At 42.3% G+C, this 26162-nt stretch overlaps 1 protein-coding gene across 3 annotated transcripts in view; it reads left to right on the top strand.

Moving 5' to 3' along the window:
• The window catches only part of svila (supervillin a), a 54747-nt gene that overhangs the window by 19448 nt on the left and 9137 nt on the right, over positions 1-26162 (top strand). For 2 of the 3 annotated variants that reach the window (XM_071485662.1, XM_071485663.1), the window contains 22 exons: positions 534-568; positions 3648-3712; positions 4735-4871; positions 5466-5561; positions 6500-6812; positions 7599-7664; positions 8572-9085; positions 10052-10226; positions 12379-12511; positions 14727-14780; positions 16022-16102; positions 16664-16720; positions 17173-17338; positions 19000-19083; positions 19353-19379; positions 19824-19910; positions 21455-21632; positions 21735-21907; positions 22841-22996; positions 24210-24346; positions 25741-25888; positions 25986-26131. In XM_071485662.1, coding sequence (XP_071341763.1) covers positions 534-568; positions 3648-3712; positions 4735-4871; positions 5466-5561; positions 6500-6812; positions 7599-7664; positions 8572-9085; positions 10052-10226; positions 12379-12511; positions 14727-14780; positions 16022-16102; positions 16664-16720; positions 17173-17338; positions 19000-19083; positions 19353-19379; positions 19824-19910; positions 21455-21632; positions 21735-21907; positions 22841-22996; positions 24210-24346; positions 25741-25888; positions 25986-26131 — 3028 coding nt within the window. The remainder of the gene's footprint in view (positions 1-533; positions 569-3647; positions 3713-4734; positions 4872-5465; positions 5562-6499; positions 6813-7598; positions 7665-8571; positions 9086-10051; positions 10227-12378; positions 12512-14726; positions 14781-16021; positions 16103-16663; positions 16721-17172; positions 17339-18999; positions 19084-19352; positions 19380-19823; positions 19911-21454; positions 21633-21734; positions 21908-22840; positions 22997-24209; positions 24347-25740; positions 25889-25985; positions 26132-26162) is intronic. The other variant, XM_071485664.1, reaches the window with a different exon arrangement.

Genomic DNA, 26162 nt, shown 5'->3' with positions numbered 1-26162 from the left:
AATATGTCTGTAGCATGTAGCTAAGTCCTTAAGTACATTAATACCACGAGCTGGATCACAGTTTACCACAGGCCAATGGATGTGACACACATGCACATACACTCACTTTCCCCTTGATTTTGCCCCCTCACTCTAACAACATTAGCAAACAGTGAAGCTTAAAGGCCAAAGGTCCCTCTGATTGGGCCTTGGCAGTGGTCATCACATGTGACCATACCAAGGAGGCATGAATTGGCCTTTGTTGGTAATCACTCTCTGAGACCATGGAACTGAACAGACTTCTGTAATGCCGTCTAATTCTCCGACTTAGTCTGCTTTACTGGGCTGTTTCATTTCTTCTCCTAATACTTCGCTCACTGTCAGCAGAAAAACGACCGATTCTCACTGCATCTCCTCGCCTCCTATGTGCCTAGTCTTTTCTCATTCCTGTCCCTGACTCACCTCACCATGCTTTGATATTACTGTGTTATGCATTGTTGCACAGATATTAAGAGATTTTGCTGACTGTCTTTTTTCTTTCTACGCTTTTAAAGGTCCTGTGTGAGTTCAGATTTTGTTTCCACTGAGGGTAAGTAGTTTTTTTTTTCTTTCCACAACTTGATTCGGCAAAGATTTGAGGGGTTGATTTTTCAGAAGATAGTACATGATAGTGCAGTATAGTGTTATATAGACTGCAAACATATTTGTTGATGTATGTGGTTGTAGGAATTTCAGATTTATTTTCCTTGTGACATAAAAGTAAAGCTGATAAACTACAATAACCTCTGCACTCAAGTGTTGGTGAAGTAATTGATTAAGCATGGCTAGCTTTAATGGAATAATCAGCATGGAGTTATTAGTATGTGTTTGACCAGTGTGATTGCTTGGCTGGGACTTCAGTTACATAATGTTCAGTGGAATATTTACAGCAGTAAAACTAAGGCAGTTTTGTTAGTGGCTAGTGAATCATATGGGTATCACATATTTAGTTTCATAGCATCATTTTAACTTCATTGACAACCAGAATATTGCATTTGGCTTCTTTTAAAAGATGAGAAGCTGTCTGACCTGTAATTCACAGATACCATCACAGCTCTCTGAGTACATAGAATTTCATCAGTCTTTTGTTCTGGGATGGGCTGAGTTGATGAGATTATGGTGATGTGAAAAACATCCAGTTAAGTATATGCATTAGTTGAGTGAGAGATAATATTTTCAGCCCTTAAGTGGTCCATACTTTAACAGGGATGGTCACTTGTCGATTCATCATCTGTCTCTTGACTCCTTGACTTCCTGTTGTTGCCATGGTCGTTGTCTTTGAGTGCATCATCAGACATAGTAAACAAGTATACGATGTGGTCAGACAATGAAAACATCAAAGTTCCTATCATTGGCCCATCATTGTGTTAGACATCTATACAAGGGAAAAAAAAAGAATATATATATATATATATATATATATATATATATATATATATATATATATATGATATAGATTTATAATTACATCTTTTGTCAAAGTTGTAGTATTTTGCAAATGATTTGTCGGCCCATTTGCAATACCTTCGCTGCCCACCACCAGTGGGCCCCGGCTCCCAAGTTGGGAACCACTGATCCAGGCCATGATGTGTACATTTGCCAGTGAAAACAACGCAGTTGATGTGATCATCTTGAGCTTCACAATTGTAGCCAACCACAAATGATCAAAATGTGACTTTCCAGTGGCTTTATATCAAAGCCCCAAGAATAGACATGAGGGTGGAGGCCAAATGATTCAAATCTGCCTTTTTAAGGTCTTATTTATTTATTTTTAACAGGAAAGCACTTAGAGTTTATAGAGTCATTACTGCTGCTCACAGTAGCATAACAGCACAGCAGCTCCACTGAGGGCAGAACCAGCTCATCTGCTTCTCATAAGCACAAACTCAGCCAGGACGCTTTCTGAGCTGATGAGAATTAGAGGGAGCAGAGCTCAGCACAGCGGCGTCGGTCAAAGGGAATAGTTGTTTGGTGATGTCATGTCATATGTCCTGCAGAGACAGAGCGTGTGTGCACGGAGCAATGTTTCTCACACCTGTCTAGCTCCACATAGTCTGCCCCAGTGATGTCAGTCATAAGGTTAGTGGTTTATCTTTGCTCCCAGCAATGAAGCCAGATGGTGGTGGTGGTAATAATGAAGGTGGACATAATGATGATGAACAGAGGATTTTAAGTACTTCACACTTACGACTTGTTGCTCAGAAAAGAGAAAGTCTTCTTTTATCACGGCAGTGAACACTGTAAATGTCAATGGCAGTGGCATCTTGAGTTTCTTGAAAATCAGATTTCCCATAAAATATTATTTATGGAGCATGGACTAAATGACTGTTGCTACCCCTGTCAAACTTCACATTCTCGTACAGTATATATGTAGTTTGTACTGATAAAGATGGCAGAGTGACCACTCAAAATTAGTTAGTCATTCTATGAGTAATGGGTCCTATATTTCAGACAGATGTAGACTAAAGTAGGGTGTTCATTTCCAGCTGATGACCGTAGATTTCAGTCAGCTTAAGTGACTTTTTTGCTGATGTTATCTCCTGTAGCTAATAAGATAATTGATCTAACAGCAGAGTTCGTTAAAAACATTGTCTCCAACTGACTTTAAAGTTTTCAACTAACTTCTTTTAAAATATGTGACCTGGAGAAGGGAAGTCTTAAATATGCACTTGGCTACATACATTATATAGAGCTAATATAGACTGAGGCTAAAGCTACAGGTCCCAGGCAAAAAGTGACCATTGCCATGAGTTGATGGTCCTTGTAGAAATCATGGAAAATCAGAACTGGCATTGTGCTTGTATTCTGGTGAAAAGCTGTTTCTAAAAGTTACACTCTAAGCAAACAAGTATAAACCTTTAATTACATTTTTAAAAGTCATTTAGTATTCACTTTCATAAGGTTGGGGGATCTGTGGGAGAGACAGATTGGAAGAAGAGTGGTCAAAATCAAAGCACCACAGACTGTGATATCCTGACCGTTAGTCCTTAGTCCAGGTCGAGGTCCAGAACCACTGGATCCTATATTTCCCATATGCAACAAATACTGGGGCATCTTTTCATTAGAACCCTCCTGTTTGGTAACCTTAAATTTACTGTCCTCTGACTTGTAAAAATATACAGTTTCATAAACCCAGATAACCATAATGACATAATCTATTCTGAAATGTTCAGGGTTAATGGGTTTTGATTTTTAATACTTGTCTTCTGGAGCCACAGATAACATCATATAACTGTTTCACAAGACAAAAGTCATTCTCTCCATGACAAATAAACTCACCTGTATGTGTAAAATCAGTGGAATTCCTCTTTAAAACCCCATTATGTTTCATTTCACCTTCAATAGCGCAAAGGTTACCTCATCTTATCCTTCCTCTGTACCACGGTATCATGTTTGTTCGCTATATTACTGAAAATATATGATGTTTCCACTTAAGTAAAATATTAAAACCCAAATGCATCATTTCATCAAATGGAAATATTCCAGATTTAGAAACTCTGTTATCTTTTCCAGAAGTTACAGTAAAGTCTTGAGAGTTAGAAGCATCTGACCATCATTATTTATGGAGAAGACATCCAAAGTTTCTAATGTCCAGATGTGTTTTCCTCTGTCTGCTTCTCCCTCTGCAGCTGATGAAGAGAAGCTCGATGAACGGGCCAAGCTGAGTGTAGCAGCCAAGCGATCTCTCTTCAGGGTGAGCTTCAACTTCAGTCCTCTCACTTCTATAGATTCTGTGCTGGTTCTGGACACAGGAGAGAAACATGCTTCTAGTCTAGGAAGATAATTAACACCGTCTGATTTTTCCTCCTCTGTCCTCTTGTCACTGTGAGGACGGGGAACCTGTAAATACTCATGATTTAGTGTCATCTCAGTCAGGGATCAGACTAGACAGAGCATTTTAATGGCAAACGTTTCACTCCACATCTGTGAAATTGACCCCGAACATGTCTGAGCTCAAGACAATAGATTCTAAAATTGCATGAGGGCTTTGATGTGATCTTAATGTGCTCATTCATCTGTCTTTAGTCACTGTTATGCTGATTTCTTGAGCTGTTTATCTAAAGTAGCCGATTCAGTCACTGTCACTTTGAATGCAAATATTCCTTTGTTGAAGTCTGTGAAGCCCACGTTTCTACAGTCATTCACTTTTGATCCAACTCCACAACAAGTGGGTTAAAGGTCCCATATTGTATAAAGTTAGATGTCCATGTCTTTTTTAGTCATAAGCAGGTCTAGGTTCTATATTGATACTGTGAAAGTATCAAAGCCTCAGTCCACAGAGAAATGCACACAGCCTGTATTCAGAAACTGAGCCTTAAAACCAGCCGTCAGGACTTCTGGAACTTTGTGATGTCACAACAAAGCAGTCACTGCTCTCAGCCATGCCCCAAGCCCTGCCCACCTGAGCCAACCTCGCAGCATTTGGTTTTCTCTGAGTGTTTACCTGAAATCTGCTATATTTTATTAAATCACTCAGAGGATCAGAGCCTCTCTTCTGATTGGCTCACTGACCTGTTGTTACTAAAGCTCCAGATAGAAGCCTGAGAGAGGAGATGTAAAACTACATTGAGATGGTTTTGGTTCTTAAAACCAGAAATATATCTTCTTATGGGTATCAACACTTCAAATAAAATACAGAAGTGTAAAATATGGGACCTTATGAGGTGAGGTGAAATAATCCAATGAGCTGCAATGATTTTAAATGTTTCCATCCAGGAACTGGAGAAGAGCATTGATGGCGGAGCTCCTAAAGCTCGATCCAGGAACGCAGCAGTGGACAGGAGACTGAGGCGGACACAAGACCGCTCCAGAACTCAGCCAGTCACCACTGAGGAAGTTGTCATCGCCGCCACGTAAGTCGCTTCTCACGTAACTCTCATGAAGGCAAAAAAGCAAATGAGCTTATTTCCCAAAACCATTCCTTTAAATCAAGAACACCTAATATGCTTTAAAAGGTCAGTACACCCAAATTGAACATTGGCATACTTACTAATCTTGTTCAATTCATATTATGCAGAATAGTCAAAGACATTGATTCTGTAAAGAGAAGTTTCTGCAGGATTTTTGGGTTGGAGGCAGAAGCTTCAGAGGTTGGACATCTCCATACAACCAAAACCACTGTATCACCAAACTTCATAATGGAGCAGCATTTTCTGACTTTCTCAACCTCACACCTAATCTCTCATATTTTCTGTACTGCACATGGTTCAAAATTTCATTTGTGTGCAAAATTCAAATGAAATTTTGGTTTGAGCCTCCACACATCTGTCTGAACACTGATGTACTCACTGTCTGTTTTTCAACACGCTGTTGGAAAAAAAACTCCTCTCCAGTAGCTTGAATAATTCCTCTTCTTCACCTGGAAGTGACCTGTCTTATTCCCTCTGTGTTTTCTCTGCCACCTGTTTGTGTGTGTGTGTCTTAATCTCTCTCCTCGACCACTGTAGCGTCCCCTCTCATGTGCCACAGACAGTGACTGTTCGCACTGCTGTAGCACGCATCCCTAGTCCCACCCTAGTCTGTGGCACTGTCCCACTACACAGGTACACGGTGCACGGGTGTGAATGCCCACACTGACCTATGGTGTGTGACTAACATGGTTACTGCTTATTCACCACTGCACAGTTTTATTATCAGAGTGGTTTTAGCTCACAGGATGTAAATGGATCTAACTCCTCAGTAATGTTTTTGATGTTGTGGTGCCCTCCTGTGTGATTGGAGGAAATTACATGACTGAATTACTGAATGATTCAGAAGACCAGAAGGGTTTAACTTAGGTCATGGTTTTGTTTGTAGTGGGCATGACTCACTCTGCCTGTGTTTGCTCTTTGTTTAAAGGTCCCGTATTTGACACTTTTCCTGTGTTGATATCCATAAAAAGATATACTTATGGTTTTAAGAACCAAAAACCATCTCAGTGTAGTTTTAGATCTCCTCTCACAGTCTTCTCTCTAGAGCTTTAGTAACAACAGGTCAATGAGCCAATCGGAAGAGAGGCTCTGAGCCTATCTTCTGATTGGCTGACTGTTTTTTGAGTGATCTAATAAAAATATAGCAAATTTCAGGTAAACACTCACAGAAACCAAATGCTGCAAAGTTGGATGGTGGGTCCAAGTGGGCGGGGCTTGGGGCGTGGCTGAGGGCAGTGACTGCTTTGTTGTGACATCACAAAGTTCCAGAAGTCCTGACGGCTGGTTTTAAGGCTCAGTTTCTGAATACAGGCTGTGTGCATTTCTCTGTGGACTGAGGCTTTGATACTGTCACAGTATTAATATAGAGCCTAGACCTGCTTTATAATCAAAAGACACATGGACATCTGCCTTTATACTATATGGGACCTTTAACTCTGCTGTCACACAGCTCCATGCTGCTGTCTGCCATGTAGCATGCCACTTCCTACTTTGCATGAGCTCCTTCCAAGCTTACCAGAAGTCTCCCTCTCTCCTACCTCTTTGTCTCTTGGGTGTCATCCTACCCTTAGCCTGCAGGCATCCTCACAGCAGAGCGCCATCGCCCAGGAGCAGGCACGGGAGCGGCGTCTGGTGCAGGATACACAGGAAGCCCGGGGCTCCAAGCCGGTGTCCACAATGGAGGGAAAAGACCAGAGTGAGGGTCAGAGTCAGGGTCAGGAGGAGCCTGACCTCAGCACCCTCAGCCTGGCAGAAAAGATGGCACTGTTCAACCGGCTGGCTCAGCCTCCAACCAGGGTTACCCGCATCAGAGGGGACACACGCCAGCGCAGGGCCAACGCTCGCTACCAGACACAACCCATCACACTGGGAGATATGGAGCAGGTAGGAGAGGAGCAGGATAATGTGCAGTTTGTCCAGCAGAATACTACTGCAAGATTTACTAACCACACTTTCTTCTTATTTTTCTTAAAAGAAAACACAGGTACAAAAATCTTCAAAATGAAACTGTAGCTAACTTCATATAGCTCACAATCCAAAGTTTGTCTCTGCAGGCTTTACAGTCTGTAATGACTTACAGCCTCCTCTGTCCTTAGACCCTACATTAAGATCAGGAAAAACTCCAGAAAACAAAAAACAAAAAAAAAAAACAGAAAAAGAAGAAAAAATGAGAACAGCAAGAGGAACAGAGGAGGTATCCCTTCTCCAGGATGGACAGACACACAATAGGTGTCATATATACACCTTAATCTGGTACCACATCTTTATTTTACTGGTACAGTACTGGTACAGGGCAGAAATGATACCAGTCAGGAGCCTTGCTGTTCCAGGCAAGACAGTGATGACTGACTGACTCCCACATGAACGAAGTTAAAGCCAAGATGTAAACACTGATAGGCATCTGAGAAGGTCAATGATCTCCAGAGGAGAGACGGGGGTTTCATTTTGCAATATACATGAAGTGAAAAAGTTATTACTCATAGTTAATCTGTTTGTAAGAAGTAGAAGCCTCCAGAAAACAATATGGAGAAATAAAGCACAACATTTAATATTATTAAGTAAATATTGATGTAATAAGGCTCCAAGGCAGTTACAGTATAATCTATTCCAGTTATCATATTGGAAAATACATCAAGCAAGTATTGTAGCATGTGCGTGTTTCTGCTCCAGGACTCCTCAGACATAGACATCAGGGATGAGCAGGAGCTGTGTGACGGCCCAGAGGGGCAGCTTCAAGTAAGGCTCCTCTCAACAGTCGCTGTGCATTTGCCTGAGACACTGGAGGCTGACGAGGCTGGAGCACTCTTCTCAGAAATGGCCGTGCATTTCTGTGAACATCATTTGCTGTATGGCGTCTCATTTTTTTTGGCCCATGTCTATGTTGTGTGATTTCATCATCATGAATGCACAGTGCATGGCCACGCTCTCTGATGAATCTCTGACTCAGCTCTTCATCATCCCACCGTGTCAGTGATGAGGCCGATGCTGCCGGTCATATTTCAGCAGGGCCGAGGGGCTTGAAAGACGCCTCTGTGGTGCAGGAGGAGAACAACAGTAGTTCACCATCGCACGGACTGAAAGCGGCTGTTTGTCATCAACATGTTGGGAACTAGCAGCTATTTCAGGGAGATGAGACGTGAGAGAGAAAACTGAAGCAAACAGAAGTTGAGGTTTAGTTTAATCCATGGATGTTTACTGTTGTTTCTCATTTGTCGCTCTACAAAAATATAAGGTTAGTTCCTCACATGTTGTTACTTGTAACAAAGTAAGGTTTCAACCTTACCCTGTAAAGTGCCTTGAGATAATGTATATTATGATTTGGCGCTATACAAATAAAATAGAATTGAATTGAATTGTATTTGATGGTTATAAGAGAGCGTTTCTTTTGGCTAAAGCTGGTTGCATTGTGCGTAGGGGGGGTTTTGCTGGCATGGCTTTGTGATGTGGGCTGCGACTGACCGGCGAGATAGGCTGCCCTTTGATGCTCAGGAAGTGCAGTGAGTCAGGCAGGCGGTGATTAGTCAGCGTGATTCTCTCTGTTTTGTGTGCGTGTGCACTTTGCCCGACCTGTTTCTCAGCCTCTGTGGCAAACTGACCCACTTCTTTCTTTGTGTGTGTCTCTCTCCACCTCCCTGCTCCACAGCTTCAGAATGGTACAGGCTCTCGGTTCTCGGGACACCTCCCCTCTTCATCGTCCTCCTCTGCGCTGAGGGCAGGAGGCACCGTGTCCACTGACCACGCTGGAGACATCCACATAACCAGAGCACCGGCCCGGGTGGAAAACCTGCCTCCCAGCTCTGACAGGTCTCTGCCCCCGGACGGCCCAGCCTGGGTGTCCCAGGACCCCGTCGACCACCAGAGGTACCGAAGCTTGCCCCAGGCAGAAGACAGGACTGATCTCGGCGGAGGGAAAAGGAAGCTGCCCTCTCCTGAGGGAATGGTCAGGCAGGCTGCTCTGCCCCAGCCCCAGACTGGAAGAGAGAGGAGGGGGGAGGAGGAGGAGGAGGAGGTGGAGCAGTGGCTGTCCAGAGGGAGGGGAGAGGGAGCCGTGCAGAGCTCAGAGAGCCACATGCTTTTGGAGAGGCAGGAGCTGGGGGGGTATCTGAGGGAGGAAGGACACTACCCTGACATCCAGAGGAGCAACGCTGTCAGCGGAGGTAAGAACAGCAGAGAGGGACCTGGAAGCTTTTTTCCTTCTGCTCCTCTGTTGTTGGAGATTCTTATGTTTTTTTTCCCCTGTGAACAGTATCTTTTCGAGAAATTACAAATTACATTATTTCCATAGTTTATTGAAAATCACACTTTGCAAAGAATTTTAAACCATATCCTCTTTGACAATACCAGGCTTTGATACTACAGGAAATAACAGTGTAGCTGGTAAAGAAGGTAATTGCAGTCCCACATGCATTTTCTAAATAATGCTACACCTTTTTTTTCTGTGGATTTTTTTGATGAGTTTTTGTGGGTTTAACAGGAAAAAAATCCAAAGTGATGTTTTCCAGGAGAACGACGCTGCCTTTAAATATTTAAAGAGCAAATTGTAAGGCTCAGTAAACCCTGGTGTCAGTTTCAGTCAACAACCATTTCTCACTCAACCATATTTCCTCAGTTTTTGTGTCGTCTGAGAAAAGTTTACGCTCAGCCTTGTGGTTTTTCAGACTTCCTTTTTGTCTGAGCTGCAGCCACTTTGAAGCAGACAGGTTGATTGTCTCTGTGTCGGGGTACAACTTGATCAGGGACAGTAGAAATCAGTTTCATGGACGACAGAGACGATCTGAGTGATAGAGGAGTGTGGATGCAGGAGTGAATCAGAGCTCCAGTGTTTGTACAAACCAGCGTGGGTTATTTGATTTCAGCTCTGACAGGGACCTTTAACGCTGTGAAAAGTGTCTGCCGATGAAAGCCTCTTGGTAAGAGTGAAAGATGGTTGTTCCCATGCTGGTTTTGCACTGAGAGCAGTGACTGTTTAATGCAAACCTCTGTAATCATGTTTTTTTTTTTTTAGATTGCTGTTATTGAAAGTGGTGTTTTTCCTAGACAGCTTGATAAATTAATGTCTTTTTTTCTTCATGTAAATGTAGTTACTGTGAAGTTATTGACTCCACTCCGTTGTGTGCTCACAGAGCTGCTGGAGTCCACTGTGGTAACAAACAGAGCAGCATCTGATTTTCCCAAGACTGCGTGTCATCCTCCAGCATCAGCAGCAGAGGACTCGCACACAGACGGCCTGGTTCAGCCTGAGGAAGGAGACGAAATGAGCGACATGATGACGGCCAGACACATGTCCATCAAAGAGAGGTGAGCCATTAAAATACACTTCCTCCGGATCATTTGGTTGGTTAATATAGGCAATAAAACTGAGCCTGAAGAAGAGAAGATTCCCTTTGATTCTCTGTGGGTAAGATGGAGACAGAAAATGAGATCATGAGGACTCGACAAGAGTGAGTTAGTGGGTTATTAGTTGTTTTTATTCTGAGTCACTGCTGCTGGGCTGTCTAAAAGAAGCAGTTTCTGGATACGGGACAGACAGGCTGAACTTTAGCACATGAGGCCACAAAAGCTAATTTAATGGGATAAGTAGATGTTTTCTGTGACTCATTAAAATGCTCAGGACGGCCATGTTCAGTGTCCACAAATACCAGGAAAGACCAGAAAGCAACTATTTTCAGCTGCGCATTAATATACATTTGGCGCTGTAGTGAGTGTTTCCTGCAGCAGGGCTGTGTGTGTGTGTGTGTGTGTGGAGACAAAATAAACTACAGTGTGTGTGTTCATGGTAATGAAGGAGCATTATCCATTGCAGCAGATGTGTGTTTTAACAAAGTGAGCCCAGAGGAATAAGATCAATATGGCTGTGGATACACACACACACACACACACACACACACACACACACACACACACGCGCACACACACACAATATTTGTTAGTATTGTATTAATTGTTGGTATTTTCCTTAATAGAATTAGTACGACTTTTAACTAAAGCTCAGTATTGGATTCCACAACAAATGCAGCGATTGCATAAGTCCAGTTACGTCACATCGTGTTTGCAGGCACATCCCTCTGGTTTGACTGGTAAACACACACACACACACACGCCCGCTCTAAATTGATTGATGACACAATGGAATTAGATACAAACTGGTGTGAAAGGGTGTGTGTTATCTGTTCAGTCTGCTTGTGACTTTCCGTCACATCTCACACATCTCTCTTCCTTCCAGCTTGACTTTGACTCTTTCCCAGTTTCAAAGTGTTTTACTGGAGGCAGGATCTGCAGCTGGTGACATCTATTCAGTGTAACTTTGATTCTGTGTGTCTGCCCCCCCTCGGGGCAGAACAGGACGTCCCCTCACTGGGTCACAGAGGGGTGGTTGTAAGAGGGACAGAGGGCACTGCCAACACCCTGACCCCTCCCTTATGGATATCGTCTGCTCCCTGTTTAGAGATGAGAGCTCAATAATCGAACCTCTGTTCTTGGTCCTCTACAGAAAACTTCAGTTTGTGACAATCCCTGTGTTTTATATGTGTCCCGGTTTTCCACTACTCCTTATTTAAACAGCAGCATAGTGATTTTATATTAGTTTTACATGTAGCCCTCACTGTTTTGTCTGAATTTACTTTTGCTGAAACAAAACCCACCTTTTCTGTGGCTTTAACTCCTTGTTTAAAGCAAAGCTTGTCACTGTCCCAGTTACGCTGACTGACGTCTCTAAGTGATGTTTACGTCTGACTGCACTATAGCTGTCACCAGTCTGTTTATCCATGATGCAGAACTGTACAGTATTTCTAACTGCCTGCTAAATGACACTCAGGCTGCCTCTGCTTAGTGTATGTTATTGTTTCTGCAAACTGTCCTGTAGATTAGACGATCACTGCCTGCTACATTGTGCAGCTTGTGTCTGTCTTCATTGTGATGAGCTGTTATATCACAGACATGAGAGTGGTATCGAGCTTCTTACGTGTTGCTCAAAATGTCAAACTATTTGTTTAATTAAGTGAGTTTTGTACCGGTTTCAGAATCTTCATAACTAATTTCGGAAACGCCGTGACACTGGTGTGTTGTTTGTGTTAGATAAAAGCCACAAAACATCTGGGTTTGCAGACACAGGGGTTTTTATTGTGCCTCCTCTTCCCCTTTCATATGCAAAGATGTGGTTTTTAAACATTATCAACAGTGTTGTAACTGAGAAAGATGCAGTTGAAAACCTTTTTTTTTATTTAGAAGTGTTTTTGGTATAAATTACCCACTTTTTTTGGTTTTGAGTCATGTGAATCAGGTTTTTGAGTAAAGTCCAACGATGTCTCTGAAGAACTGCATCTCACACCGTCCTCCTTCAGCACACTGAATATTAAAACAGTTTTCTCCTTCAGATCCTTTAATGTGAATTTTATAGTAACTTTTAATTTTATATTATTTTATATTAATTTCCCCACTTTCTTCCCCCTAGAGTGGCCTTGTTGAAAAAGAGTGGTGAGGAGGACTGGAGGAACAGGATCAATAAGAAGCAGGATGTGGTGAAGGTTGCCGTTGGCGAGCAGCACGCTCAGCCCTGGGAGGTGGAGCAAAGCTTCAAGAAGAAGGTAACCACCTGATCTGCACACTCACAACAGGCAGTCACTTGCCTGTGACTGTCAAAGTCTGTCATGTCTGTTGCATATTTTTTTTCCTGACTGTATGCTGCATCCATGTCCTGTTAAAGGAATGGTAGAGTGTCCCATTCATACGAAGCAACAAAACTGGGCTTCAGATTCCCAGAATGGCGCCTTCAGACAAGCTCAAACACATAAACACCACCAGAGAGAAGCTTTTAACTGTCACTCCATCACTTTATGCACATGAGACACGTCACATTATTTCCTGTATCACCCTCTGAAGTCAGGCTGTTCATTATAAACAGAGTTTCTTTCTCTGTTTTTGATGCTGCTGCTGACATGTAACTCTAAAGTCAAAGAGATGTCGGAGAGCTCACAACCATGAAATCACCTGTTCTGCAGAATAAACCTGCAAATGCACGTGGTAACACTTTAGGATATCTCTAAACAGAGAGGCTGTGTATTGTCTCATGTTTGTGTCTTGATCTCTTTGTCTCTTTCTTCTCCTCTGCCTCACAAGCTTTTGCATGGTTTTGTGCTTGAGCTGTATAAAGAGTTCATCTGCATTTATTCCAGTCATGACTATAGTATATATCCTGTAGAATCTGCATCATTTACATATTATTTCATGATGCATGCTGTTTTTCTTCAAAAGATATAGAAATTCATGGCTGACAGTATTAACTAAAATAATTAAATCACACTAAAATCTCATTTTCCATTTGTGTGCATATTTAAAAAAATCTAAACATTAAAAAAAAACAAGTGAATAAACAAATAAATATATATGTTATTATTGCTTTATTACGGCCAAAATTCAAATAAGCACACTACTGCCCTAAAGAATTTAGGAATTTGAAATTGATTTTCCATTTTCTAATTAGCTAATTATGTGCAGCCTAAACTTCCAAATTGTACTGTAAATTCTTTTTAATGGAAGGATTCTCTCAGGCCTCTGTTGTGAAATCAGCCATGTTGAAAGTGGCCAAAGAAACCTCTATTTAATTTTCATTCTAAACAAGCTTCATTCATCCATCCCTGAAAGTCATACAGCATGCAAACACAAATGGAAAATTTGATTTAAGTTTGATTAAAATTATTTTATTGTAATAGTGGCAGCTGTAGACTTCCATACATATAATATACAAATAATATCTGCTGTATTTTCTCTTGAATATAAATTTATTTGTTGTTTTTATTAGAGATGATCAAGATTAGAGTAAATTAAGATGAATTTAAAAACCTAATTTTGCCTAAATTACACAAATATTGAAATGTAAAATCTATTTTCTCTCAGAGAAAGGTTATTCACTTTGCACTTTTAAAACAAACTGTTTGACTAACTGTCCAGTGTAATGTAGCCTGTGTATTTTGTCATGCCTGGCTTCAACCTTTATTTCCAGTGAACTGCATGTTACATGTAACCTTTCAATCTTCTGTTTGCCTTTGTCTCTGTTTGCATGTTCTTCACCTTTAAACAAAAATAAATGTCATTTCTTCCTCTGCACGTTGAGTGTGTTTCTGTGTTGACCTCCTCGGTGTGTTTTTGAAGGGAGGGGTGGGGTGGGACGGTACATGCACCTCTCTGTTTAGACATATTCACAACAGCTGCTTTCCACAGCTGTTTTTGTTTCCAGCTGCTTATCAGGGTTTGTTCAGCTCGGCTCGACGGCTCGGTCTGTACATATTCTGATGTCAGGATTTCAGGTCATTGAAATTCAGGAAGAGCTTTGCTTTGACTGCTCTGATGCCTGTTTGAATAATGATTTTTTTTTTCCTACAAAACACATGATGCTTTAATCAAAACGGGAAAAATAAATACTTTTTATCAAGTTCACGAGATCACTCATAGAGGTCAAGGGTTAAGGACAGCTGATGTTGTTTTCATCCTCCCCTTCATCGGAGTGAGTGGACACGATTCAGTCAGGTTCCTGTTGTAGATGAAAGAAGAGCAGAGTCAAACAGAAACCAGCAGCAAATAAAGTCTCACAGTTTTTCAACCAAGAACATGGTTTCTGATGGAAGTGCTGTTCTAAATACTGTTGAAGGCCTGAAAATGAAAGGAGCATTTCAGAAAGTCCAAATGGTTTATCAGAAATGTTTGAGGACTTTTAGGGAGTGGATCAGGTGATTATTATTATATTCGGGGCAACACAACCCTCAGAAAACATGTCCCTTCTCACCTGCCGTTGCTTGTCTATAGGACGATGAAGCACTGATGATGATCGATGAGTTTGCTGTGTCCGACCAGCTGTGGGTAAGGCCAGTGTGCGAGGCCAGGCACACACACACACACACACACACACACACACACACACATACACTGTGGTGCATTTAATTTGGACCAGTGATCTAAACTTTACATCTATAACTGAATTCCCTGGCTGCTAACACACTGTCTTCAGACAGTAAATGCACCATTGTTGTTGTTGCTGTGTGTGTCTGTGTAGATGTGGTGTTATTGGTGGTGGTACTCTGTGTGGGTCTTTCCTTTTACATTCTCAGCGATGGTGTTTTTCTGCCTTTTGAAGTTTGAAGGGTGTGTCAGTGATTTTATTTTCTGTGTGTTTGTATGTTTGAAGTTTGTATTTGGTTCTAACATTGATCCATTATTTATCTCTAATCAATGCAACTTTACCAGAGATATTTATTAATGTGAGCTGTGTGTGAAGGTTGGAGTGGGACTATAATCATACTAAAATCTCACTGAGGTCGTGTCCTTAATATTTCTGTGAATTCAGGGGTTTAATAACATGAAGAGGAGTTTGTATTCTAATAATACAAATATTACATGTGGTATTTTTTTTAAAGCAGACTAAATATCTTAAAATTTGACTTTTTAAAAATAATATTGATAAACTTTATCTGTAAAGCACCTTTCATTCATACAGAAGCCAAGAAAGGCCATACTCCCAAATATTTTTTATAATTATTCCATTATCTAACTGAGCCTATTATCTCAAGAAAACAAAGCTCTGTTATCTTGGAACAGAATAATTATCCCTAAAAAGAGGAATTAGCTAAATGGTAATGGTGACTAGCAAGTAAACATAGTGGAGTATTTAGCAGCTTCAATGTCCAGTTCTAAGCTGTTGGTGAACAGGGAAATAAAAGTGTGAGTTTTATTTTTTAGAGTTACTTAAGTGCTTTGTGTTGCACTTGCATGAACTTGGGGAATTTAACTGAATAGATTTTAAAAAAAATGTTTAAAACGGGAACACACAGGTTAGGTCATCTTGACTTGTACTCCTTAGTACAGGCCAGCCTCCAGAAACAATGACTGCATGTTTGAAATCAGTGGAGTGGAGTGACTCTTTAAAAACAATCTTACTGATCTATCAGTGGGTGAGTTTCCTCAGGAGTCATTTTTTCCTCCATGACCCAAAATCCTGGCTATGGCTCTGCAGCTGCTGTACTCCTGATGTCCTCTGTGTGTGTGTGTGTGTGTGTGTTTCTGTGTGTGTTTCTGTGTGTTTCCTCTATCTGTGGCCTGTATAGGAGCCAGTCTTTGCTGCTACTTTCTCTGCTGCTCCTGAGCCTCCATCCCATTCCTGTTCCCCCGATGAATCAGCCAGCCAGGTACAAAGTTGCACCAGAGCCTTCTGCCTGCCTCACTTGTCTCCCCCCCCCCAATATCCATACACAAATCACAAACCCCATTGTTTTAACAGCCACTTCATTATTAGACTTTAACTCACTCCTTGAGAGAGAGAACCTGTAAAATCCCATTTACATGGAGCAAGTTTCACAGTTTCACCACAAACATCTTTATCAATATATTTAATTCTTTCATCTCCTTCACTTGCAGCTTTGCTGAAAAAGCACGAGCACTTTATGATCACTAGAGCTCTGCAGTCTTTCACTGTTTTATGCCACCTAATAGTCACCCCAGTCCTAAAACTTCATCCCTTTGCCTGAGATGGCAGCACAGCAGCCCCTGCAGCCCCTGCAGTCCCTGCAGCTCTTGCAGCCCCTGCAGCTCTTGCAGCCCCTGTAAACCCTGTAGCCCCTGCAGCCCCTGCAGCTTCTGGCTTGTGGACTTTCTCTGCTGTATACACAGCTGCTGTCTTATTTTCTTCATCCTTATCTCGTGATCTTCATCCTTTCCTACCTTCCTCATCTCCTCCTCTGGTTGTGAAGGCCACCAGATCCCCCAGACCCATGCAGGTGGATGAGAGACACCCCTGGAGACGGAAGGTGACTCAGCCAACCCAGTCAATACTGTGTGCAGCGCTCTCGCAAATACCCCCGCCAACCCACCCTAAATTACTCAGAATTAACACCAGACGAGTCACAGTATATAATAAAGGAAATTGTCAGCTTTGCTATATTAACTAACATTTTGTTCATTTTAACTTCATGAGACACTAAAATGTTTTTAAAGGTCCATATCTGAGAGTCACATCTGCCCTCACAGTCATGTGCATCCAGCAGAATCATTCTCCTCCAGTTGCTGGTAAAAGATGTGAGGCTTGGATTAGCGAACCCCCCCCCCCCCACACACACACACACACACACACACACACACACACACACATACACAAACACACCCCAGTATCCTTGTCCTGCTTGGCTGCTTTGCCTGTTTGGATTATTCCCTTAACTTCCTGTCAGAAGTATTCAGCATCTTCAATTATCTCCTCTCTTAGAGAATAACCGAGGCGGAGATGGAGTGCCAGAGGATCGAGGCTCACATGTCCATCCAGGAGAGGAAGCAGCTGATAGTGGCCCAAGAGGAGGCCTGGAAGACCAAAGGCCACGGCGCCGCCAACGACTCCACCCAGTTCACTGTGGCTGCACGCATGGTGAAGAAAGGTCAGAGGGCAAACTGAACACACGTGCTTTCTCTACCTCTCTTCCTCCATCTCTCATGCACACATGTTGAAATGCATTGTCTTTACACCACAAAGAGATAAGTCCAAAGTTCAGTCTCAGCTCCCTGCGCTGGATCCTCCAAAGCCCCATTCTCAATTAGCAGCTTGGGGGAGAATGAATATCCTTTTCCCTCCACCAGGCGCAGACACACAAGGCTGGAGCAGCTGCTCTGAGGCTTCTGCTCAGGAAGAAACTGATTTAATGGTTGGAGTTGTTTCTTATTAGTTCTGCACTTGGCCAGGGTATAAGATGGATGCACATTAGAAACAATTTTCAAGCATCATAGACAGTGCTTCTACAGCTCCGGCTGCCTTTTATAACTCTATAACGTCCAGTCATTGATTATCACTGTTTAACTGCAAAATATCAATATAAAGAGACCGTGACTACTGCTGCACATCATTAGTCATACGTGGTGCTGAAAAGCTGCTCTAATCAATATTTTTATATTAACAGTCGTTCAAATTACTATAATGTGAAAGAGTTGACTCATGACAAACTTGTGACAAACACAAAGAGAGTTATGACTCGGTGTTGCTCTCCTCAGCTCTCTGGAGCATTTTAGTTTGTCTCAGCTCTCTGTGGTTTCACACCCTCAACTGTAGCTGCAGTTTTCTGCTAAAAAAGCAGACGCTAACCTACCTGTCCTGCCCAGCACGACTGAAGTTAGATAGTAGCTGCTGAACAGAGTGGAGCAGACATTTTCCTCAGGAGTTAGTATAAACCAAAACAGAGCCGTCCTATAGGATAGTAAATATTGGTCTGACTTTACCCAGGTAGCCAGAAACAGGACTCCAGATGGATGCTAATGTTGCTCTGTGTCTGCTCAGTGTGTAACTAAGCAACTGTTTGCTAACATATTTGCTGACATGTTTTTATCTGGTGTTTTTACTTTAGCTTTTATTTGATGTATTTGGATTTAAATTCTTTCATGTGATTTTAATCTTTTGATTGTGAAGCACTTTGTGATTACTCTCTGTGAAAACTGCTGTATAAATAAACGTTGCTTGCTTGCTATATTAACTTTATGATAATATGTCAGTGTTGTGTTCAGGTTCGGGTTAAAGGCCTGCACCAGCTGTTTTCTGTGTAGGCCTACAAAATGACCTGACATATGCCACTTTCTTATTTCCCAGTATCAGCACAAACATATCAGAAAAGCAGCAGTATTTCTTTTCACATTCAGCTTTGATTTGGCACATCCTGGCTCCCATACCTTGACCACTTAATTTTCTATATACAGATGGTAGTTGTAGTGTGTGCTTTGCTCAGCAGTTGTTCAAATTACTATAATGTGAAAGAGTTGACTCATGACAAACTTGTGTCAAACCCAAAGACAGATATGTCTGAGTTTTGATCTCAGTGTGGGTGAAAGCTCCTTGATTTTGTGGTTAAAAGTGTTTCCGCTGTTGTGTTTTGCTTCCACTGGTGATAAAAGGCTTTCAGTTCTCATAAAGTGACAACCAATGTCCTCATGTAATTAAACTATAAAAAAGTAATTACATCTTTGTATACTTTATCATTTCAAATGATAACCAGTGTAACCATATCATGCTGTTTGGGTCATCAGATGCTCATTTCTGTCTGTTGTCCTGCTTCAGGGTTGGCATCCCCCTCTGCCCTCCAGTCTCCAGTCCCATCCAAACCTAAGAACAGCACCCCGGCCATCTCCAAACCACAAGAAGGTCAGTTTCTTCCTGCTCTCCCACTATTTTATTCTACTTTACATTATTTTATGTCTCAGCAGACAAGAATTTTCCAGAGCTAATTCTATATAATTAACTGGAATCTCATCTTGTACTGAGTTGGATTCCTGTGTTATAAAATTTCTGATTCTGAGCCGTTGAGTTGACAGTTAGCCCACTGGTGCTAAATTTACAGTTTTTTGATTTGAGTCTGGTTCAGACTGTTTAGACACCATCTAACTGATTCCTTTTTGCTTCTGTTTCAAAAGACTTGGAGGAGACGTCTGATATTGAAGGTCTATTCCTACTTATTCTGTGTTGCACTGTATGCACAATTCCTCATTATCACCAGAACCACCAATATCATCAACACTAATGTGGCTGATGTTGCTGTGAGACTTCTATCAGGTTACAAAGCCTCATAGAATCTAAACCATGGGATGGTGTTGACTTTGATGTATATGCACGAGTGTGAAGTCGTCATATTCAGCGGCTGTTAACTGAGAAACGCTTGTGACTGTGTTTACATTAACTTCATGTATGTGACTGTTCATCCTGCTCAGTCATTGTTGAAACAGCAACAGCATCTATGACAAGTGTGACTGTTTAAACATCTCAACCTTCACCTGCCTGTTCAGAGATGAGATCTGTGCTAAAATGAAACGCAATGTAAATTTATGGCTCTAACAGCTGTGTGTGTGTGTGTGTGTTTGTGTGTTTGTGTGGTTGTGGTTGTGCAGAGATCAAGGCCATACCAGATCTGAACCTGGAGTCAGACAGGAAGCTGGATAGGCTGGAGTCATTCCTGGGCAAGCTCAACAGTAAAGGTCAGTGTTGCTCAGCGTGCCGTCCACGAGTTCATCAGGCCTCAGCTCGGCTCCATGCTTGGTCACAGAGTGAGGAATCAGGCCCGTCACGCTGTTCGAACAAAATGGTGCCACAGTATCACCATGCAATTAATTATAGATTCATACAAGGAATCACATGTCACTCTTGCCAGATGCATAACTGAGACCAAAGTTAACGCATTAAATCCAGTATTCTTTAATTCACTGTTAGATTTTAGTCCTGGTTGATTCAGCGGAACCTGGTGATAACAGGAAGCTCATTTTTTACAGAGCCCAACTAAGATATGCACCTCGTTATGTAAATGTTGCGTCAGTTCAACATGTAGGCTTCATGTCTGAATAAGCATCGGAGTCACAGAGGAACCTTTGCTTCACATCACTTCACAGTCTGAATGAAATGATCCAGATCTGATTAATGGAAAAGCTGCAGCAGCACGAGAATTAAATATGCACAAAGAGACATTAAATGCCTTGTTCATGGCTTCTTAAGAGCACTGTAACAAATGTGCTGTTTAATTATCATCACTTCTGGACAAAGACAATTCATTTGTTTACCAGGAAACACTGTGAAAAAGCCAATTTTATGTTTTGGAGAAGATTCCTCTCACATCAGATCAGTCTATACCTTTGTTCCCCCGTCACTGAAACCAGGAGAAAAAAGAAAAAAAAAACCCTTTATACAACTGTTCCACAGCCTTAACACTCATGTATTTATAGCAAATCGTTTTACACAGCATGTGAGCAAACAGGGATTAAACAAGAGTCTCATGTCATCCCATGTTTGTTCATCCTTAGATAATATAAAACAGGCAGCAGCTGCTCTCTATCAGTGTTCAATGAAATAATTGATGGGAAAATATTGAGATTTGTTATGAAAAGAGGAGTGATCACTCCTCTGTCCAACAGAAAAGAAAAACTGAGCTTCATCTGCTTTCAGTTCAGTCCTGAATGTTCAAACATTATCATGACAATAAAAACTGCTCTGAGTAGGTATTATTTGGCCTCCATATTGTTAAGAGGTCGGATGTGGGCCACAAACATTTTTGAGATTTTCAAGGCGGCCATGAGTTGAGAAAGAGTGGGAGCTGTTGATTTACATAATAAACAATTATGTCTGAATAACAAAAAGCGATACAGTCCCTTTCATCCCATCAAATCATGTGTTTGACCACTGTGCGTCACAAACAGAGTGGCTAAGTGGCTACTCTGTTGGAACAGAGGTGGTGAAGTCAACAGCAGCTGCTCCTCCACACGTCTTCCACACACACACCAGCCTTTATCTTGCACATTGTGTCCAGCACATGCATCTGTCATTTCCTGTGAATCCTTCGGTTGTTTGTAGACAATTTGAAGTCAATTTGAAGCAAAAACAGACTCACCCCACCTGTAACACTGACGCACAGTATCAAAAATGAGAGTATTTCCTTTATGCATGCCTTCATTACAAACAGTCTGTAGCAGTCACTTCACTGAATTCTGGATGATGTATAATCCTGACACGGCTCTGTCTTGTCCCTTCCCAGTGTCTGGGCTGCCAGAAGCTACCATCACAGTGACAGAGAAGAAGGTGAAGGAGGTGATGACCCTCGAAGACGAAACTTTCTCCAAGTTCTACCGCCAAGTGGAGGAGCTCCCCTCCATCACCAACAGGGTGGAGATAGATGAGGACTTTGACGCCATCTTCGGCCCCCAGGTGCCAAAGTAAGCTCTCACTGCCAAGTAATAATAACCCTGACTGACCCAGTAGTATGAAATTCTCCCTGTTAATTGTGACCCTTCACCTCTGACCCCCCACCTTTCCAGGCTGACCTCAGAGATGGTGCAGCACAAGCGGGCGGTGCGCCCGGCGCGTAACGTCCAGTCGTCCAGGAACCCTCTGAAGATGCTCGCCGCCAGGGAGGACATCAGACACGAGTACACAGAGCAGAGGCTGAATGTGGGGCTGCTGGAGAGCAAGAGGATGAAGGCTGAGAAGAGTGAGTGAGAGGATGAGGAGCTGGAGAAAACACGAGATGAAAATACTCAGGGATACAACTTGTCACAGACTGCTTTGTCAAAATTGGGTCTAAATTTGCACAATTTTTGTGTCCATACAATAAAATTCTTGATGTTACGAATGTTTTTGAGTGAAATTTGTACAGTATAGTCACTTCAATTTGTTTCAAATTGTCTAAGACATCAAATTCTTCTCATTGATCAATAATCAATCTTGACCAATGCCATGGGAATTGCACATTTTTGTGCAGTAAATGTTTGTCTGTGATCTTGTTTTCCCCTTAATGCTGTCTTGTGAAAAGTTGCTGAACATGGAAAATGCATGATGTGATCCTGCAGAGATGCAGTGATACACATCTCTGCCTTCTTGTGATGAGCTGTGATCAGTTAGTGCAATAAACGTCTGGTTTTGTCTTGTCTTTATTAAACTGGCAGAAAGTTGTGTTGACCCGTTGACGCCCAGTGTTTGAGACAGAGAGGCTCCCACTTTCACAGCAAACATACATCTCACTCAATTAGATACAACTTAAGCATCACTCATATCATGCAGTCTATAAATAGTCTCTCCATGCTGTGAATTAACCCACTCAAGCTACTCTGGGACTTTAACTGACCCACATCTAACACCAGATCTGGGACTGGGAGTCTGTTTCCTGTCATTGTCCACAGCCCTCAAAATCTTAGTGTTGTTTTTTAAGCTGCACGTGTTGAGAGTGATGTCAGAGAACCCACAATGTCAAAGTCATGCAGCTTCCTCTTTCACCTCCTCTGACGGCATTGAAAACTGTCTCTGGAGACCTTCAGTGTCGTGCCTGGAAGATCATGTTTGTCTGGCTGCTGTTTCTTTACTTATCTATCCAAATCTAATGTTCTCTCTCTCTCTTTCACTGTTATATTTATTCTGTTCACTGCAGTGAATAAGAACTCTGGTTTCTCTGAGGTGGCTCTGGCTGGTCTCGCCAGCAAGGAGAACTTCAGCAACGTCAACCTGCGCAGCGTCAACATCTCCGAACAGATGTCCAACAACAGCGCTGTGCCTTACAAGAAGTTGATGCTCTTGCAGGTCAAAGGTCAGTTGAATGGAGAGGCTTCTTCTAAAATATGCAGTTGTAATGAAACAGTTAAGCCTCAGGGTCCACATGTCCCTCTAGACATTAAGTCCAGGTCTATTCATAGACTAAAGTCCCATTCAGTTTTATTTCCATTCATCCATTCTGCAGTCAGTCCGTTTGAAACCAGAACCTTCTAGCTTTGAAGAGATGGACCCGACTTCTGTGCTAACATTCATTTTTTAAGTCACAAAATAAAAACTAAAACAAAGTGTAATCCTGTTTTAAAAAAGCACCATGGTCAACTTTTAGACCTCAGCCCACCAGTTGGGAACTGCTGGTTTACGACTGGGAGTCCAGCCAGATGTCAGACAGGCACCTTAGCACATGCAGAGGTCATCGTGCTGTGCCAAGATCCTCTGTGAAAATCCTCTGTTGACCTTAGAAAATTAAATCACCAACGTCAAATAATCAGGATTAAAGGAATCAAGCAGAGAAGTGTATAAAGCGTCTGTCCACATTGTCCTTATCTTTTAAATTAGCTTATTTGTTTTGTGGAGTCGTGTGAAATATTCAGCCAGCAAATCAGCATCCACAGTCGAAACCCCACTCAGTTGCTCGAGTGGATGGAAAAACAAATAGCGAGTGTTTGTCACAGAGCTCTGGAGGACGCCGTCCTTTCCAGAGGATGTCTATAATGGGAGACGAGAGTTGGTCTATTTCTGTGTCTTTGCACCTCCTCCACGAGTCTGCTGGTGACAGCTGTGGCTCTAAATCATTCTCTCCCAGGTCACCTCGCACTATCCTGGGCTGATCCTCTCCTCCAAACCCCACTGTGTGTAATCCAGAACAAATCCACCGCACCAGGGGGAACCGCTTTATAACCTGACTGTGTAGTTTAGTAGCTTCTGTTGGTTTCTAATGAGCCTGAGCCTGAGCCTGAACCTGAACCTGAACCACCAAGGCCCCCTAAACAACCCTGTGTTCATAATTAGACCAATCTATGATTTACGATGTATTTGAACACTGTCCTCGCTACATTTGTTGCGGTTTCGATACCAGTTGGTGGGTCTTGACAAAGCAGATGCATGTACACACATGTGCAGGGTCAAATGGCGATGGCAGGCACATTGTTGCCCTGACACCATCAGTACGATAACCCAGGCATGCTGACAGTGATAATCAGAGCTGTCACTGATGAGCCACCGGCCTGCGTGTTTGTGTGTATAACCAGGCCGACGGCACGTCCAGACCAGGCTGGTGGAGCCCAGAGCATCCTCCCTGAACAGCGGTGATTGTTTCCTGCTCATCACGCCACACCACTGCTTCATCTGGACCGGAGAGTTCGCCAACGTCATTGAGAGGAACAAGGTTAGTCTGGCTTTAATACAGAAAACAAAACATCAGAAAACAAGTTTAGTTTGGGTAAAACTTAAGTTTCATATCAACATATGTGGAGTAAGGATGTTGTTATGTGGGGCAGGCAGCTTCACGTGCAGGATGTAAACACAGCCGTGGGAGGAAGCGGCAGCAAAGGAAGAAGTGTGTGAGGACAGAGTGACAACGTGTGTGCGTGTGTGGCTGGTGGGTTGTTGCAGGAAACTCACACAAAACAAGGCTATTGTTCAAAGCCCAGACTGACTGCTGACCTTTGATTGACTGAGCAGAGCGCTGACCTCAATCTGACAAAAAGGAAAAACCCTGAGTCGGGACCCGCATCATTAAGTTTGGTTCATTCTGAAGCTGGTTGACAATATGGGCAAAGTTCAAACAGACTTTTCTTTGTATTTTAGAGACTTTTTCCCATAGTGATATCTAGCTATTTAGAAATGAACTTAAAAATCACTATGATCCTTATGTTTTTTGCCAAGTATGAACTGTACGTTAACCATTTCTCAGACTATAGGCCTATAATCTGAATGTCCCTGACTGACTGACTGACTGGGTGATCATATTTCCACCATTGATACACTGACTGCCACGTCACTGCACCGTGTATAGGCCATCACTAACTGCTAAGCTAAAGAAACTAGCAGATTTGATTAACATGTAAATTACAGAAATGCCAGCAGTCAGACATGAGACAATACGCTCACGGCAGCACAGCAGTAAATGCTCTGCTAAGAAATAAAGGGTTTCTGTCTGCTGAAAGGCTAGAGGACTTTTAATTTGAAATGACTGGAGGAAGTACCTTAAGCACAGCAGATGGGAGCCTCAAAACAAGGCTTCACACTAAAATACAACTATGACCAATTCTACATATCAAACAGAGGGAGAATAAAAATCTCTTATTTTCTGGAGTTGAGATAAATCCAGGCCCTGGTCACTTTTACTGTGTACAGTAAATACAGCTGTAATCATAACGCACTCTTTGTCTTTAATTTATATGTTTGATGATTTTGTCAGATTCGTGGTTATAAAATCTGGATTTTAGCAGCGGGGAAATTGCTTGGAAGTTAACTTGTAGTCTTAATGGGCCACAATTAAATCACCGTTTCATACTTCTCACACTGTCTGACAACAGACACAGAAAAACATGTAAATCAGAACAGTTGTATTGGGAATTCAGCTGTATTAAAATACTCAATATGAGTGGACGAGAATAGGACCCGATGATGTCAGTTGTTTATAGCAGTTCCACAACAGATTTCAACTATGTCCTCAATTTCATGTACTCAATTGACCATAGGCGGCCCAGCCACGTTCAAGGTTTTTGATTCAACAGGAACTCATAGATAGCAAGTTTTTCTCTTTCATTCTTTTAGGCTTCAGAGTTGGCCAACTTCATCCAGAGCAAAAGAGATTTGGGTTGTCGTTCTAACCACGTCCAGGTCATCGAGGAGGGCGTCAACGCACACAACCACGCTACCAAGGAGTTCTGGAAGATTCTGGGTGGACAGTCAAATTATCAGTGTGAGGATTCATATCTGACGTGGACTGAAGCTGGAGAAAGACAAACAGTCCCTAAAGCAGTAAAATGCAATGACGCTACTGTGCTTTTCCTTTGCAGCTGCAGGAACCCCAGATGAAGATGAGCTGTACGAGGGCGCCATTGTGGAGACAAACTGTATCTACCGCCTGATGGAAGACAAACTGGTCCCAGATGATGATTTTTGGGCCAAGATGCCTCGCTGTTCCTTGCTCAACCCCAAGGAGGTCAGACAGCCTAAAGGAGCCTTTTTTTCCT

The sequence above is a fragment of the Trachinotus anak genome, unplaced genomic scaffold, assembly GCF_046630095.1.
Source record: "Trachinotus anak isolate AG129_WGS33_773 ecotype Australia unplaced genomic scaffold, CSIRO_AGI_Tana_v1 ptg000009l, whole genome shotgun sequence".
Lineage (NCBI taxonomy): Eukaryota > Metazoa > Chordata > Actinopteri > Carangiformes > Carangidae > Trachinotus > Trachinotus anak.
Note: the sequence above shows the minus strand (reverse complement) of the source record. Positions and strands in the feature narration are given on the sequence as shown.